Below are 14924 nucleotides of genomic sequence, written 5' to 3' on the forward strand. Positions count from 1 at the left end.
TAGTGTGCACTCAATGTTGGTTGCTTGACGGTTGTCAGCCCCCTTTCAGGTCTGGAGATATAGAGGGAAAAGTTGGATCGGTGTCGGGTGGAGTTGAGCGTTGGTACGTTTAAACCAAATGTCCCGGGTTCGATACCCGGCCCCAGAACAATTTTTCCCTTAAAATTATTCAAGTTGGGTACTTGTTCGTTTAAAAGTGATGCCTGAATTACAAGCCCAATCTTCAGCAGCGTTGATGCAAGTACTGTCATTGAAAGGAAGGATAATGCGTAAAGCCTCGTCTATACTGGTTAATTCGTGGCCTTGCTCAATCAAGTGGGTAGCAAATTTGGACTTTCTCCTATTATGTCTAAAATCAGAAACATGCTTGCTATATTGTGTTCCAAAATTCCTGTGAGTCTGGCCAGTATACTTGCTAGGGCAATTCTTACGTTGCATCAAATATACCTCCACTTTGATATTTATCTCTGGATTGTAATTTGTTGGGGAAGACAATATTCAATTTAATGCACAAAATTTTTTTCAATTTATTTTATATTCTACACCTTTGCAATTTATGGAGATCATAGATACATTCTTCCCACTTGTATTCTAATTTAATTTAAGTCGTTCCCATGAGTGGCATCATGATAGCACTCCTTCAAGACGTCTGCTGCACTTGACATGCGTCAGAAGCAACATGCTGTTATCGTGCTGTGAGAAAGAGAAGGTGGGAAACATTCACAAGAGGTTGAAAAAGGTATATGGAGATGCAACTGTCGATCGCAGATACGGTTAGTCAGCTGGCAAGATTATCTGGTGAAAGATGGCACGCCAATATTCGGGATACTCCTCACAGCGACAGACCCTGTACTGTATGAAGTCCTGACAATGTGTCGCATTAACAGGGTTGTGGATGACAAACGCGTAACAGTGAAAGAATTGTCATTCCAAGTTGGAATAAGAGAAGCAAGTGTGTACAGAATATTGAAACAGTTAGGGTTAAAAAAGCTTTGTGCTAGATGGGTTCCGAGGATGACAGAAGCCCACAAAGAAACCCGAAAAACAGTATGCAGCGAACTTTTGGACCAGTATGAGAATGGTAAAGATGACTTTCTTTGCAAGAATTGTGACAGGAGATGAAACATGGCTCCATCTTTTGAACTGGAAACAAAGAGGCACACAATGGAGTGGCATCATGCAAATTCACCAAAGAAAAAGAAATTGAAGACTGTGCCTTCAGCAGGAAAACTTATGGCTACGAGTACTGTGTTTTTCGATTCAGAAGGACTCTTGCTTGTGGACATCATACCATACGGATCCACCATTAATTCTGACGCGTATGTGGCAACTCTCAAGAACTTCAAGCTCGACTGAGTCGCGTCCAACCACAACGGGAGAAGCAGGACATTCTGCTATTGCACGACAATGCACGGCCATATGTCAGTCACAAGACCACAGACCAGATGAGAATACTTGGATGGACAACATTGAAACATCCTCCTCACAGTCCTGATCTGGCACCATGCGATTACCATCTCTTTGGTAAACTGAAGGAACCCCTTCACAGAACGAGGTTTGAAGATGACGACTCCCTCGTGCATGCTGTTAAAGAATGGCTCAGCTGTGTTGGTCCAGACTTTTACTTAAATTTAATTTATTTAAATATTTCAACTTTCAACTGCCTTACGCCACCTTGGAATGACAGCCTATATACGGCTCTCGTTTCAAGGTGGCGTAAGGCTGTTGAAAGGGATGGGGGTCATGTGGAAAGGATGTATCTATATTCTGTGAAAATAGCAAAGCTGTAGAATAAGAATGTAATTTTTAAATAAATGTTGTGCATTACTTTCGGAGTGACCCTCGTGTATATGTGCGTTTGGTGTAAATAAGAGCTGATGGATACTCTGTTACAATGCGATACCATGAAATTGTGTATAATTATTTTTATGTTAGTTTTCTTTAGTTATATTCTGTTTATGTCAGCCATGTTATGGCATTATTGCTGTCAAGTGACGTCATCATTTGGTAAACTGTATAAAAATTAAACGATATCGTTATATGTATAACAGAAGCTCTGGAACATTAGACTTGTTTTTCTTTACTCTGATTAAGTCTGTTGTATTTAATTCGAGAGACACAGTCATACTTCTCTGATTTATGGTATATAGTTATAAAGTTGCACATGAGTGACAATATTGATTTTCAATTTACCTCCGATAAAAGCTTCTTCTCTTCTGTATTATTGTTATCTCTTGTGTGCACAGCCAACGGGTCCACCTTGGGTTCCATCTTGATCATATCCATCAGGACTGAAAGAGGTTCGAGTCTCAAAGTAATTTATTTTAGGTCTAACAGTTATTGCATATTTAAATCATTCAGTGAATATGTTACTGCTGATAATAATAATAATAATAATAATTTAATAAATAGGCTTTAGACCATGTGGCCTGATGCGGACTCAATCCATTGTTTAGCTGGTCGTATTACTGATCTGCCACGAGATATACAGTCCAGGATTTATCTTAGGATTCTTCGATTCCTTCTATTAACGTGGTTTTTATTATTATTATTATTATTATTATTATTATTATTATTATTATTATTATTATTATATATTATTATTATTATTATTATTATTATAACTAAGTTATGACAACTCTAGGCTGCTAAGATTACAATATAGGCCTAGTATCCCTGCCCCTGTCTTGGCAAATAACTTTCCAATTATAATAAATTTCTCAAATTTATAGGTCCTCGTTCAAGTTGTCCAAGCACCTACGCCTAGATCTTGACAGTGCTCTTTTCCCGAAAGGAACGTCTGTTGTGAATCTGAATTTAAATAATAATAATAATAATAATTATAATAATAATAATAATAATAATAATAATAATAATAATAATAATAATAATATATAAAGAGCACACAAACATGAATGTTTTTAGTTACAATATTTTGTCACGTGGCAGACAAAGTTATGCAAGCTTCTCAGACATTTGACCCTTCACTCCGAAGAGTTTACATTCACATTAATATCTAGTACAGGGTTGTTTCTGATCTCTGATAACGAATTTGTATGACGTCATGTGCGTCAGAAGTCACACAACTGAACTGTGGCGCGAGGTGACAGACCAGTAGTGATTGATTTCATAGTCAGAGTCCACAGCAATTCACAGCAGAAATTCCCAAGAAAATCGAGCCTTTTTGGGAGGGGTACATTACGACCTTTTCCAATGCCAAGTACAGTTAAGTGAAAATAAAAGACGCCTGCAATAAATGAGGTTTGGTTATTTCCATGAAAGGCATCTTCCGCGTATTTAATAAGATTGGTAAAGCTCGAATGGAATTAATTGTATCATCTCGTGGAGTGCAGCGACTTGTGACGGGGAGGTGGATTTGCTTTTTCCACTCTGTAATTAATCCCATCCGAGCTTTGTCAGTCTTATTAGGCACACACAAGCTGCTCTTCTTGGTAATAAAGAAACCACGTTTTTTGCAGGCTCCTACGATTTTCACGTAACTGTACTTGACATCGGAAAGGGTTGTTATGTACCCCTCTCAAAAGGGCTCTATTTTCTTGGGCATTGCTACTGTGATCCACCCTGCACTCTGATTATGAAATCACTCACTACTGGTCTGTCTCTTCTCGCCGCAATTCAGCTGTCGGTGTGATTCCTGATGCATATGATGTCATTCAAATTCGTTTCAGATTTCATTATGGTTTGAAAACATTCTAGCAATGGCTCCTTCTTCTCAGGAACAACATTTACTGTTCTTATTTTAAAACTCCATCTTGTTGCCCGAGCTGATTGAATTGTCTTTGAAACATATTAATCTAATGCAGACTGTTTGGGATCGAGAGAAATAAGCAGGGATACTGAATAAATTAGCAAAAAATATGCGACTATTTTATTTAGCGGCTCTTTCCATTATGAGATTCAATTGATGGGCACTTACGAGTAATTTCACATTTGTCGTGAATTAATTGTTAAGGTACTGAACTGAATAGACTGTAAATATTATACGGAATTAAACATTGTTGCACTTATTATACTCACAACATTAAAGAAAATGTATTTAAAACTGCGCGCTACTGACAAACTGCTGCAAATTTTGCAGCGCCTGGTAACTTTGGAATCACGGCGAGGGGCAGCAGGAGGAGGAGTAAAACTAACGCTCACAGCATCAGAGACGAGACTGGCAGCTCCAGGGAAAGAAGTGTCTTCACCAATCCGTCATTGTCTCTCGTTTCGCTCTGGCAGCACCAGGGGAGGAACTGACTTCACTAACGATTGCGTGCATGTCAATAAGAGCGAAATGTTTTTAAAAATTCGAGCCGCTAAATAGAGACTGTATAATAAATGTATTTCACAACATCAGACGAGACAAGAGCCACAAATGTCTGGGGGTGCTGCAGCTCCGCAGCCCCCCTTCGAAAGCCACCCCTGGTAGCAACCCTATGACTTATTCCTTCTTTTTGCTGGCCGCTTGGGCACATTGACGCATCAGATTAAACAAGACAGTCTTGGTTTTGGTTGAAAGGAGACACTCGTTCTAGGGATAAGCAGTCACGGCGACCTTGATATTACTTGCTGGAGTACTGGACATGCAGTATTTTCATCTAATAGTGTGCTTTTATCGGGGAAGATCAACACTGAAGTCTGAAAACAGTTACTATATATAGTACCGGTAATTAATATTTATTCTTCTACAAAATGCCTAATTAGAGAATCAGACATATAAATATCTATATCACACTGCCTTTAAATATATGAAAAAGACCCACACTACTTGATTAATAACTATAAAAGTATTTCATTTTTAATAACAGTATTGTTACCTTACTTAAGTTTGTTTATATATATATATATATATATATATATATATATATATATATATATATATATATATATATATATATGTATCCGTTACTCAGTAAATTATAGAAATGAAGATCTAATATAAAAATATTCTTTCTCTGCGTCTACTTATTTAAAACCCCAAAAGGTTTCACTTTCATATCATCAGTATATCATTATGTGTTGCATTAACTATAATAATATTTCATTTTTAATGGTAATAATGTCATCAAACATTCTTAAATTTTGTAGTTCTTAAAATCCAATACACAGCTGCACTCGGAAAACTACAGACTAGAGAGTCAGACCTGTAAATTATTTTTTATACACTATCAAAAAATTACACAAATGAAGATCGATATATTGGCATTATGATGTGAAAGAATCTGAGCCATCTGAACTCTATGTCAGCAATCCTGTAGGTCATGGCCTTCGTGTAATAGTCTATTGTTTATTGTAGTGTGTGTTTTGTTTTATTCTGATTGCAATTAATTTGTTCTCAAACTGACGAAAAATGGATTTTTGAAAATAGGAAAATGATGTAGGAAAATTGACATTTGACTGAAAACTACTATTTTTCTGAAAAACTTTGGGTTCCAAGCTTCAAAATGAGGGATCATTTATTAAAATCCGTTCAGCCGTTTTCCCGTAATTTCCATTACCAGTTCAAATTATATAGATTTTATGAAATGTGTTTATTGTTTTAATAAAGTACTCATGATACTTACAATGGTACACATTATGAGTATAATTTTGTACTCAAATATACATGTTTGGGGCGAAGGGCAGCAAATTTACTCTTCACTACTTTCATATTGGTTTCTGAACGGAAAAATTCATGAGTCTCATTAACAGAAGAAAAAAAAATGTCGAATTTTGACTTACTCATTCTTGTCATTAGGGTTTGTGATTTCAAGGGTCCATGGAAGGAACTTGCTAAGTCACTTTCTTAAAATTTTCAGAGAAGTATTTCTTAACTCTACACTGATAAGACGTTATGTTAGGTGCCAACGGTTCGGACGTACGCAAAAACGTTCCACTAACAACATCATATGCGCAAAGTGCGGCGGTTCTGACCATGCGGATTACCCATGTGCCGGCGCTGAGCACTGTGTGAATTGTTCTGGGGACCACGCTGCTAATTCTAAAAACTGCGCGAAATATATGGTAGAGAAGGATATTGAAGAGCTCCGAGTTCGGGAAAATATTACGTTTTTCGAGGCGCGTAAGTGTATTTTAGATCAACAAAAAAAGGCGACGGAAAAGTCCTATGCAGCAGTATTGCAGAAGGCAACACAGGCAAGTGATGCACCCACGCAAACGCCACCTCTTGCTAGTATAGCTGGGAAGCGTATTGAGAGCTCAATCCAGACGTATGTGGACGTTGCCACTCAGACTGCTGAGTCAGACGACACGTATGCTCTTGATATCAGATATTCCGTTAAAAAAAAGATCACTATCGTGGCGACAGACAAAGATTCAAGGCCTAGTAGATCGCCCCGCGACGTCGCACTCCTTGTTCGCGTAACGGGTCGAGATCACGCTCTCGATCCTGTCCTCGATCAAGATCACGATCAGGTGTGCGACGATCTGCGAGTGAGTCGCCAAGGTCGAGGGCTAAGCAATCACAGTCAAAGGCACCAAATCATAGAAAAGATAAGCAGAGAAGATCCCCTGTGAAGCCACCAACTTGATTTAGCTCTTTGAGATGACTCATATTGTACAGGGGAATGTGAACAGTGTACGCAGCAAATATACAGAACTACAACAATCGATGAATCATGAGAACCCTGCTATTTTATGTCTTCAGGAGACACATCTCCGGCCCGAAAACTCCCTGAGTATCTTGGGAAACTACGTTCACTGGTACGATCACCTTGCCGGTATTCGTGCTAACTGAAGTTGTCCCTCCTACTTCGCCAAAGTATCTTTTCCTCAGTCATCAATGTTACCACTCCTCATCAATGCACAGCCGCAACAATAACTCTTCCTAGCATTCAGTTTTCAATAGTCTGTATGTATATGCCCCCAGATACTCCTTCCACAGTAAATGAAATTCAACATATTCTGTCGCATGTATCTGCTCCATTCTGGTAGTCGGGGATTTCAGTGCACCCCACTTGTCTTGGGGCTCAAATTCCGATGATGACAGAGGAAATAAAATAGCAGAGGTATGCACCCGTCTAAATCTTATTACTCTGAATTCAGGGGAAGCAACACACTTTTCCTTTGCTTATGGGACTTACTCCATAATAGATATCTCCATTTGTAGCCCACTTTTGTCCACGCATTTCGAATGATATGTGATTCACGACCTACATGGTAGTGACCACTACCCATTCGAATGCGTATGTTTGCTTTACGTCCTGCAGAATCTTGCTTTCCAAACTGGGTTATTAAAAAGGCGGACTGGCTCGGATTTTCGGAGTCCATATCATTCGATGAAAACGAAGATGAAAGTGTGCATCCGTAGTAGAACATTTCTCAAATGTGGTTGTAAAGTCAGTGGAATTATCTATCCCCCGGTCGTCCTGCAGGCCAAAATACTTCTCTGTCCCCTGGTGGATGGATGCCTGCAGAGATGCAATCCAAGACCGCAAGCGTACCTTACGCCAATTTGAACGCCATCCGACCCAAGAAAATTTTGTTCAGTTTAAACGTCTTTGAGCTAAAGCTCGTCGCACTGTGTGGGATGATAAGATCACGTCCTGGACAAACTACGTCAATTCATTGAAAAAGATTTTCCCAGATAACATCGTAAGGGACAAAGTCCGTCGAATAATGGGGAAACGTAGTTCTGTAATCCCGGGCCTTCTGAACAATGGAGTAACGACGACCATTCCCATAGAAATTGCTGAAATATTTGCTACCACTTTTGCACAAATAAGCAGGTCAAGGATTTACGACCCCGCATTTCTCAGAATCAAAGATGATACAAAAAAACGAAACCTAAATTTTAAATCTGATAACACTGAAGACTACAATGCATCATTCACATCCGAGGAACTGGAGGCGGCACTAGAAACATCCCCTGACACCTCTTCTGGCTCTGACAACATCCACAACCGCATACTTCGCCATCTTTCGCCAGCTAGGAAATCTTTTCTTCTGTTAATGTACAACAAAATCTGGATCGAGGGTGTATTTCCACCTGCTTGTTATTCCGGCATTGTAATCCCAGTCCAGAAACCGGGAAAGGATCCTTCTTTACCTGGAAGCTATAGGCCAAATTTTCTCACCAGCTGCAAATGTAAAGTTATAGAAATAATGATAAGTAAACGCCTGATGTGGATACTAGAATCGGGAAACCGATTATCTAATAATCAATGTGGTTTTCGTAAGCACAGATCCACCGCAGATCATCTTGTTCATCTTGAGACCGCCATTAGAGATCCTTTCCTCAAGAGGGAACATCTTAAGGCGGTCTTCTTTGATCTAGGAAAGGCTTATGATACCTACCACATAGTGGTATGGCATTTGCAAACTCTGCATGATTTGGTACTTTGTGGCAGTCTACCAACGTGTATTTCTAAGTTCATGGTGGAGCGGTATTTCCGAGTTAGAGTAGGCACCACACATTCTAACGAACATCTCCAAGAAAACGGCGTTCCTCAGGGGTCTGTATTAAGCGTTCTTCTTTTCTGCATTGCGATCAATATAATTGCCCACTGTGTGGGTGACCGAGTATTTCTCTTTTGTACGTTGATGACTTGAGTTTATATTACAGGGCCCTGATAGCTGCCATCCATCAGTCGACAGTTGCAACTGGTGCTATCAAAATGGGCTGTTCGCAATGGCTTTAAATTCTTCACTCTAAAAACGGACTGTATCCACTTCTATAACCATCGTGGACTGCATCGACATTCTGAACTGCGTCCTAACGGAGTGGAGTTGCAATATACAAAGACTGAGAGACTTTTGGGCCGTATCTTTGATTACAGATTAACGTGGGAGGCGCATACACGTGACTTGAGGAGGCGTTGTCAAAAATCGTATAATATTTTACGCCTTTTGTCAGGGTTTCACCGGGGTGTAGATCGCATATTGCTTTTACGTCTTTATCGTGCTCTTATCCGGTCAAAGCTGGATTATGGGTTTTTTTATTTATGGCTCAGCAAATAAATCGAAGTTATGTCTCTTACACGCTATTCATCATCATGGGATATGACTTGCTACACCGGCTTTCCGAACGAGTTGGATAGAGAGCCTATATTGCGAAGTGGGAGAACCATCACTGTATCGGCGACATAATGTCTTGTGCTCATATGCGGTTAAGCTCCACTCACAGCCGAGCACAATTCTTACGACTCCTTTTACCATGTCTCTTTACGGATGATACATTGAAAATCCATGGAGACTTTGTCCAGCAGTGTGCGGTTTCGTGAACTGCTTTCTGAGCTCCACATCCGTCTGCCAGCAGTTCTCACACTAGAATATACAACCACTCCACGGGGATCATGCGACGTCCCGTGCTTGATGTAAGTCTGAGCCGAGTTTTTTTAAATTTTACACCAGCTTTTGTTTATAGACTTCGTTTTAGTGAACTTTTATCACAGTTTCCAAATTATTCATTGGTTTTTACTGACGGATCCGGAGTAAATGATTGTTTTGTTTCTTCCTTTGTTGCAAATGGACAGATATTTAAATATAAATTGAGCCAGTACAAAATCTCTTTTAACCTAAAGTGTAACTGCGGAGCCCTTGTAATGTTTTATTAGCACATAATAATTAACAGACAAATGAAAGCTGGTATCTCAATAATTCTGTTCAGTGGGAGGAATGTGTTTGCTTTTTAAGCCTACAATCTGGATTTATGGCGGAAAGTTGTAGTCTCATTTCTACTTCTGCATTTTGTCTATTTTGGTATTTTCTTTTATTGGACACATACGCGTAGAATCCAGTGATGAAAGTGATAAGTATTATTTTCCGTTTTAGATGTTTAATAACAATAATAATAATAATAATAATAATAATAATAATAATAATAATAATAATAATAATAATAATAATAATAATTTTTAAGTTGGTTATTTAACAATGCTGTATCAACTACGAGGTTATGTAGCGTCGATGAGATTGGTGATAGCAAGATGGTATTTGGCAAGATGATACCGGGGATTCGCCCTAAATTACCTGGTATTCACCTAATAATAATAATAATTATAATAATAATAATAATAATAACGTTATTACGCATATTATTCGGATATTATTATTACTATTATATTATTATTATTATTATTATTATTATTATTATTATTATTATTATTATTATTATTATTATTATTATTAGAGGAAAGTGCTCAACACCGGACCCCATTTTGTTTTTGATAAAAAAAATAGAAAATTGTAAAAAATTATGTTTTAAAAGCATGTAATATTTATATTATAATGTTATGCACCATTTACATTTTACTTCTAGAAAATACTGTGGAATTAAAAATTAGTATAAAAATTATTTTCAAAAACTTTACGCTTTGGTGATTTGAAAAATAGTTGCCAAAATCGGGCCCCTGATGAAAATAATCGAAATAACACTAAACAAAATTAGAAAGGGTATTAATCAGAGAAAACATAACCTAGTTTAAAAGTATAAGTATAATATGACAATTACAGGTTTTAGTTAAAAAAAAAAGATATAGAAAATGTATAACAGAATTAAATCGTTTAGCGACAAAAATTGCAGATGTACATGTTCTTTTCAGCCCCAGCACAGTCCACATGGGCCTGCAGCGAGCACATAACGCACATGACCCAAAGTTCCCCCTTAGAATCCTCTGAAAATTTCCTGTCAGAAAACATACAACAAGCATCATTATCTTTGGATGGAGAAACTCCCGAGAGAAGTTCCAATTCAGATGTTCCATTTTCAGTGCTTGATTCTTTCACATTTTTTCTCAAAATTTAGACGCTTTTTCACGAGCCGTTTCCCTTTTCCTGAAGGCTCTACTGATGAACCACGTTCCCGGCCGCGATTGATTTTGCGTCCTTGAGCACATTTCCATGCTTGCTGTTCAGCTTCCTTGGCCTCTTTAGCTTTTTTTTTTTGGCTTCCACTAATTGGGCTTTATAAGTCGTAGATGTGATGACCATAGAACTGCAGGCTTTTCGTCCTCTATTCGAGGTCCTCTTTTTGATATTTGGAATGGGAGTGACTCAAACGAGCTTGTCTTAGAAGATGTGGAACCCTGAGGATCCTCAAGTGTAGCTGATGACAGAGGAACACCTGATCTGCCGAGGTTGATTTGGGTGAAACTCTACAATAACTTATGGTGGATCCTTTACATCCGGAGGTTACATTTGTTATTTTATATTTGATTTTACATAGTTGACATTTCGGACCCTATACAGCCGAATATTTTATAAAATTGTATTATTTTGAAATGTGATATACAATTTATCTGTGATGGCCTTAGTTTCATTATTACATTGATTCGTTTTGAATACTACCTACAATCGGAAAACTGCTCACTTTTCTGACTTCTGACAAATCACCTTGTGTATACTGCACTTGTATACCCCGTTTTACCGTGACAAGGCTTTTTAGTTTTTTTAGAACTCTATTGTATTATTTGTGTCTTTGGTTTATGAAGAATTTTAGATAAGGGCGCAAATAGCCATAGTAACTGACGCACCCTTTTTAAACCCCATTAACTATCTATAACTTGTGGTTCGTCCACATCACATTCTTCTCTGTTCTCTGAAAAGCTCTGATTTCCTGCTGTTTGTTTCTTTAACACAGATTCATAGAAAAAAGAATCTCGTTTTTTTGTTTCTCTCTTCAATGTATTCGATATCTGAGAACAGCTTCTTGTTGAAGGGGTATATGACTATTACAGTACTTTAAATCCATTCATTGCTATTTGAGCTGTTTGACATCTAATATAGGCTTTGCCAAACAGGTCCATTATATCACTGACAGCACGTTCATTGTGTCTTAACCACTGCCTGATTTCCTCGCTGTAGTAAACTTTGAGAGGACCCATGAAAGTTTTGTCCAAAGGTTGTAGTTTGTGTGTGGAGTGAGGTGGCAGCGACACTGTGGTATTATGATTTGGTTTTGTCAAGTCGATCAGATCAACATTATATGTGTGGCTAAAGTGATCATCCAAGAGAAACAGCACAGGTTTTCCCTTTGTCAGACTGGCAAACCCGATGAAGTGTCGAAACCACTGAGTAAAGGAGTTGATTTGGATCCACCCTGAAGGGTGCACTGCAAATATTGTTCCAGGTGGAGCCCCTTTTTCAACTGTTTACTCATATTGTTCCTCGGAAAAATTACTAAAGGGGGCACGAATGAGCCACCAGCATTCATACAAACAACAATTATTATAAGGGCCCCACGTTCTCCTGACGTCAAGGCGGCTATCAGGTTTTTACCCTTAAGGCCAATTACTTTTGATACGTTAGATTGCACCACAATAATGCCGCTCTCATCAACATTGCAAATTCTGTCAGGTACCTTCCTTGTAAACATCTTCCAGAAGCTTATAGAATTTCTCTGTGTTTTCTTTGCTGAACCCAAGAGCCCTGCTATAGGATGTTCCAGTAGGCTTTCTTTCAGACTGTTTTTGTGGCGTTTAATAAAAAGACATCCACTTTTTCCCAGCAATTTCGACTTTGAAAGAATGTTGAATGTTATTTCTCTCTCCCAATTGTACAGCCAATCTTCTCAAGTCATTACGAGTAAGCCCATAAAAACAAGCTTCCATAGCAAGACAATAGTGAACCAGCTCTTCTTCAAGATCTTTACCCAAAACTGTAGGTCTGCCTCTTTTTGTCTTTGCGCTTCCTCAGTTGTGCCATATTTAGTGTTGGACAACCTCATAAATGTTGTTTTCGGAACATCAAACACTTTACTGCCTTCTTCCAACCCACCTTTTTCCGAACTGAGTCAATAGCTTTAGTCGTTTTGAACGGATCAACCTTCCTCATTATCCTTTTGGAACCTCCAACAGAATTCCAACAGAATAAGAGTGTGTACAAATACAGGCAGACTTTAAAAATGAAAAAATGAGAGGTCTGGGTCAGGCAACTGAAAGGAGTCCGGTTTGCGCGACTATAGCCAGCATTCTGTTAACCCAATAAGTTTTTAACCAAACATCTAAATGAAACGGTATAATGATAAACATTAACCTTAAACTTTACCATTTAATCAATCTTCTTAATGTATCCAGCTGTTTGCTGACAACATAAAGTCCACTATAGTCCACTGTAGTCTATTCAGTTTTTGTTTTTCACGAGAAATGAGTGGTATTTTGATCGGTGTTCATTATAGATACCTGTTGCTAGTAGCCAGTGTTGGGGTGTAGTCAATAAATACTGCAGGGCTGTGTCTTCTGCAACTGGTACTGATGATTTTAATTTACTTCATTTGTGGTTTATGGATGGACAGTATAGAAGAATGAGTTCCAGATCTTCATCATGATTATTACACCACAGACAAGTAGGATTATCAGAAATGTGAAATCGGTGTAGATACAATTGAGTGACAATGTGACCTGTTCTGGCTCTTGTTAAAAATGTTTGAACATGTCTGGACAAGTTTTTGTACATTTCCAGGTCATTTGGTTAAACCTTACCATTTAAGAATATATATATATATATATATATAGGTTGAAAGGCTTACCTGCCAATATCTAGGAGAAATAACGAAAAATGTAGCACAATGTAAAAATTTTTCCACTGTCATAACACGTAATGGCGGACAGATAAGCAACAAATGAAGTGGGTGATGTGTGCACTCCGCTACAGAGTGGCAGAAACCTAAACTACTATTTACACTTGGTCCTGCTAGAGTTCAGGAGAATGCAGATCCAGGAGACCGAGGGTCCGCTTTAGGGAGGTGAGTCTGGTTTAGGGCACTTTATTATTATTAATATTATTATTATTATTATTATTATTATTATTATTATTATTATTATTATTATTAATATTGTCGGTGGTTTCATGTTATTATTGATTCATATTTTCGTAACATATATTTTTATAGCATCCGCTAAGTATAACATAGCCACCGGTGCAGCTCAGTTGGCTAAGGCGTTTGCCTAACGATCCAGAGTAGCATTCGGGCGAGGGTTCCATTCCCGCTTGGGCTGATTATCTGGGTGGGTTTTTTCGAGTTTTTCCCCAACCGTAAGGCGAATATCAGGTAATCTATGGCCAATCCTCAGCCTCATCTTGCCAAATACCATTTCGCTATCATGAATCCCATCGGCGCTAAATAATCTAATAGTTGATACAATGTCGTTAAATAACCAAGTAGAAAAAGGTATAAAATAAAATTTAAAATCATACAGGGCTCACGAAACTCCGCTGCTCTATGGTAATTCAGCAGTTGTCCAGACTGAACGAAGAGTGGTCTAATCTGCACATATGTTTTCGGCAATCACCATCGGAGATAATAGCAATGTGGTAATCACGATTAGAGTCTCCAGTATTATAAATAGGGCTAGGATTTTGATGGAATTGCATCGTTTTTCTAGTAAACCAGAAACATTACTGCGTTAGTATTTATATGTTACTGGTATGTGATAAACTGAGTGTTTTAAAACATATTTGTTATGGCATTTTTTACCTCTTACAACTCATAAGAGCATTTTTTGTTTTATTCGGTCATTTTTGGGGTATTTTCATTTAATTTTGGCCATAAATCCCCATTATTAATGTGAAATATTATTTATTTCCTTTGATATTTTCTCTACATATTTGGAATTAATACCCATTATTTTGTATATTATTTTAATTGTTTTTCTACACAAATATTGTCATTTTAACGTAGTACACCCCCACACAATGGATCAGTTCAACCATCCCTTCAATATAGACTCCTCTATACCTTCTAGTTCGGGATAAGAGTGGCCTTGTGGTGGACTACATGGAACTACATTTTGAGGGCATTTTTAAAAGATTTTTAGTTCATAAATGCATTGTTTTTAGGACATTTTTTCTTGATTTATAGGTCATCAAAATCCTAGCCCTAATTATAAACAATAAAGATCCCTGGGTAATGTTTTCAGCACATGTAATATGCTATTGTGCCGCACGTTGATGATCCGAGTAGACCTAAGAGGTGTGGCACTAGG

At 38.0% G+C, this 14924-nt stretch overlaps 2 protein-coding genes across 6 annotated transcripts in view; one reads left to right on the forward strand and one right to left on the reverse strand.

Annotated features, from left to right (window-relative positions):
* Nucleotides 1-14924, reverse strand: part of LOC138710278 (zinc finger protein ZFP2-like) — a 40850-nt gene that overhangs the window by 18163 nt on the left and 7763 nt on the right. Inside the window, exons 1-2 of one of the 3 annotated variants that reach the window (XM_069841021.1) lie at nt 13469-13567; nt 2194-2291 (exon numbers count right to left, since the gene is read on the reverse strand). In XM_069841021.1, the coding sequence (XP_069697122.1) occupies nt 2194-2286 (93 nt within the window). In that variant the 5' untranslated portion in view covers nt 2287-2291; nt 13469-13567. Of the gene's footprint in view, nt 1-2193; nt 2292-4038; nt 4686-13468; nt 13568-14924 lie in introns of those variants that run through there. The other 2 variants (XM_069841019.1, XM_069841020.1) reach the window with 2 other exon arrangements.
* Nucleotides 4595-14924, forward strand: part of LOC138710276 (zinc finger protein 83-like) — a 51137-nt gene continuing 40807 nt past the window's right edge. For 2 of the 3 annotated variants that reach the window (XM_069841015.1, XM_069841013.1), the window contains exon 1: nt 4595-4669. The gene's annotated coding sequence lies outside the window, so the exon portion shown is untranslated. Of the gene's footprint in view, nt 4670-13547; nt 13685-14924 lie in introns of those variants that run through there. The other variant, XM_069841014.1, reaches the window with a different exon arrangement.

Source organism: Periplaneta americana, chromosome 12, assembly GCF_040183065.1.
Source record: "Periplaneta americana isolate PAMFEO1 chromosome 12, P.americana_PAMFEO1_priV1, whole genome shotgun sequence".
In the NCBI taxonomy this organism is placed as follows: domain Eukaryota; kingdom Metazoa; phylum Arthropoda; class Insecta; order Blattodea; family Blattidae; genus Periplaneta; species Periplaneta americana.